Source organism: Zeus faber (assembly GCF_960531495.2).
Source record: "Zeus faber genome assembly, chromosome: 9".
NCBI classification, from domain to species: domain Eukaryota; kingdom Metazoa; phylum Chordata; class Actinopteri; order Zeiformes; family Zeidae; genus Zeus; species Zeus faber.
The window spans coordinates 26,729,725-26,732,910 of record NC_137197.1 but is presented as its reverse complement, the minus strand read 5'-3'; the positions used below and the strand labels follow the sequence as shown (position 1 = coordinate 26,732,910).

Genomic DNA, 3,186 nt, shown 5'->3' with positions numbered 1-3,186 from the left:
CCCCCGTCTCACCACTATCCTGTTAACCACAAAAAAAACCCTCAGAAACGGGTACTAACTGTACTTACTAATATCAGTGGGAGACATTCAGTGGGAAATTTGAGTTTGTTTTGATGGACACAGGAACTGATGAATTAGGGCAGCCCAGCAATTTTGATCTTGTAACACAAGATTAGACATTTTCATTTGGATGTAACATTTTTTTACGGCACACCTGGCGAGCTCTCATGGCCCAGTGTATCAACCACTCTAGCAATCCATAAAAAGCTTAGAATTATCACGATTTACTGACTCGTGCTTGATGAACCATCTTAACATTCACGGGACAGAAGGGTCACCTGGGCTCGCGTTGGTGCTCATGCTGTGGTAGATGCTCTTGCAGATTTTGAGCAGGATGTGGACCTTCTTGCAGGGCGAGTAGGCGGCATGCATGCTGTTCCACCTCTGCAGTGTGCGCTCCAGGGCGGGGCCGTCGAGCACCCCGGCGCCGGCCGACCCACCCAGCTCCTCCACCCCGTGCCCCTCCAGCACCCGTTGGTTGCCCTGCAGGCTCGGCAGGCTGCCGTCGTGGCAGCGCGAGATCTGGAGGGAGGAGTAGAGGTGGGCGGAGACGGGCTTCAGGGCCACCTTGTGGAGGGACATCTCCACCATGGAGTCTGTGGCAAAGTGAAAACACTTTGTGTGTTATTTCTTCAGATGAATGGTTATGGTGGTTAATTTTCGCAGTCCGATGGAACGTGTGTGTGATCCATGCCTCTATATATAGCGCTCACCTATCTCCCAGTCAGGGATGTCTGTGATGCTGTCCAGCGTCGACTGGATCTCCGGACAGTCCAGGAGAGTCTCCCTCAGTGCTGTGAGCGACAACCTCACTTCCTGCAGGAAGTTCGAGCCTGTCGCCCCGCCAGGCTGCACCCCTCCCTTCTGCGTGGTCTCCAGGAACTCCCTGGTGGCCTCGGCGAAGACCCCGCCTCTCCTCTCGCTCAGCTCCAGCACCCGGTTGGTCAGCCTCTTCTGCGGACACACCAGCGCGCCCAGCACCTGTCCCACGGCAGAGAGGCGGTTCTTGACCTTGTCGGCCAGGCGGTGTGCGGTCAGCGGGTGGGACGTGGGGCCTAAGGCCAGTGACTCCTGCTCCTCCTGCTCCTCCTCGATGCTGCTGATGGACAGCGAGTCCAGCTCCATGGAGGATGGGGGCAGGAGGGAGTAGGGCCTGCCGTCCTCGATCCAGGACACACGGTGAGGGGACTGGGCCACTGGGCCAGCCAGGTGCTGTGCGTCCACGGCGGGCACCGCCAACGCGGTGGGGGAGGAGGGGGTGGTGGAAGACGAGCTGCTAAGGCTTCCAGATCTCCACGGGATGTTCGGGGAGTCCGTGCTGACCCGCCTCAGGACCACTGCCGCTGCGGGCGTCGTCGGAGCACCGGGCGTCTTTGTGGCGGGCAGCTCAACTGACTGGGCTCTACAGGGACCTAGAGGTGGACCACATCACTTCAAAACACTTCCTTGTGTGTGTGTGTGTGTGTGTGTGTGTGTGTGTGTGTGTGTGTGTGTGTGTGTGTGTGTGTGTCTGTGTCTGTTGTCTCTGCACAGAGAACAACAAAAATAAGGACTATCCGACAGATCACCTGAAACTTCATCCGCGCCGGTGGAACTTTCTTGTTCCAATGAGATGGCTCGTTTAGGCTGGAGCCCCGCCCCAGGCCAGGGCCGGCTGGTGCTCAGGCGTCTCCTCCATCTGTTGCTGGTTAATTCTGCTGAGCACTTGGGAGCGGCAGGCTGGCGTGCCAGCCAGTGGTCTCCGTGCTCGTGAAGGTAGAGCGGGTTGATGATGCAGAGCGCTCCGGTGGCTGAAGTCAACTGAGGAAGTGGTCGCGAAGAGACAAGTCCTCACCCGCACACACACGCGCACGCACGCACGCACGCACGCACGCACATACATACACGCACACACACGCACACACACACAAACCCACACACACCCGCCCACACACCCACATACATTTGAGAATTTAATTTATTTTAATTATATAATTATATATATAAGACCAGGGGGAATCACAGGTTTGCAATGATAGTGGGGGAGATGGGGGTGGGGTTTCAAAGACTCTTCAAGCACTTCAGCACAAAAGGGGTTATTTTCAAGGTATTCCAGTACTGAAAATTCTGAGGACGAAATTCAAGCACTTCAAACACCTGACGGACCTGGGTAAGGGCCTTGATTTAAGTGACATTGTACAGTACACACACACACACACACACACACACACACACACACACACACACACACACACACACACACACACACACACACACACACACACACACACACACACACACACACACGTACCTGTATTGAGCACATGGTGGTGCTCAGCTCCCCAGTGGTCATCTGTTCAGTCTGTAGGTCTGGTGGAGCGCAGAACCAGGATTCTATCCAAGGGCAAAAGATTTTTTTCCAAAGGTGTCAATCAGCCGTTGATCCTCTCATCAAAAGTGGAAAGTCAGTGGGAGAGACGAGTGGAGAGGCGAGTGGAGGGACTCACCGGGACCAGCCTTGCTCTCCTCCATCAAGCTTTGGATCCAGGAAGGGATGCACAGACGGACGGACAGCACATCCCTGGGAGCGGACGGAGACATTAGGGCTGAAAAGGTCTTGGAGGCTTGACTGTGACACAACCCAGGTGTTAATTCTCAAAACAATAGTCTTTTCTTTTGACGCCTATTTTGTTTTCTTTTTATTCTTTTTGTATTTTGGAGCCACACGCAGGAAGCTCTGAACTGGAATCCAGCTCAACCGATTTTGATTCACCTGGTCAGAGAGTAGAAGAGCACCAGCTGGGCCAAGTCACCGAAATCCAGACTAGAGTGGGACAACTGCACAGCTGAAAGACACATTTCGAGGGGAGGTGGGGGGTGGGGGGTGGGGGGGCGAGAGCGAGAGGAAGAGGAAGAGAGAGAGAAAGCATTTGCATTTTTCACACTAGAGGGAAGCGTTTCTGAGAAGCACATCGCAAGTTTGAGGTGTGGCTGGATGTCAGATGGGTCAATTAAAAAGTTTGGGTGTTTTTATGCCTGAAGTTATTCGCCGTGGCGACCGTGTTTCGCATCCGAGTTAATAATTCGGCTGCTATGTTAATGCACCATTCATTAGTGTCCATCTAACCAATCGGGGGCCAAAAAAAA

The 3,186-nt window shown here is 54.0% G+C and overlaps 1 protein-coding gene across 1 annotated transcript in view; it reads right to left on the bottom strand.

Annotated features, from left to right (window-relative positions):
* rinl (Ras and Rab interactor-like) overlaps positions 1-2,920 on the bottom strand; it is a gene marked incomplete at its 3' end in the record, with an annotated part of 3,778 nt that extends 858 nt beyond the window's left edge. Inside the window, exons 1-6 of the mRNA XM_080006742.1 lie at positions 2,813-2,920; positions 2,547-2,620; positions 2,351-2,433; positions 1,629-1,860; positions 774-1,472; positions 339-656 (exon numbers count right to left, since the gene is read on the bottom strand). Of these exons, the coding sequence (XP_079862868.1) occupies positions 339-656; positions 774-1,472; positions 1,629-1,860; positions 2,351-2,433; positions 2,547-2,620; positions 2,813-2,898 (1,492 nt within the window). The 5' untranslated portion in view covers positions 2,899-2,920. The remainder of the gene's footprint in view (positions 1-338; positions 657-773; positions 1,473-1,628; positions 1,861-2,350; positions 2,434-2,546; positions 2,621-2,812) is intronic.
* Between the last annotated feature and the right edge of the window lie 266 nt (positions 2,921-3,186).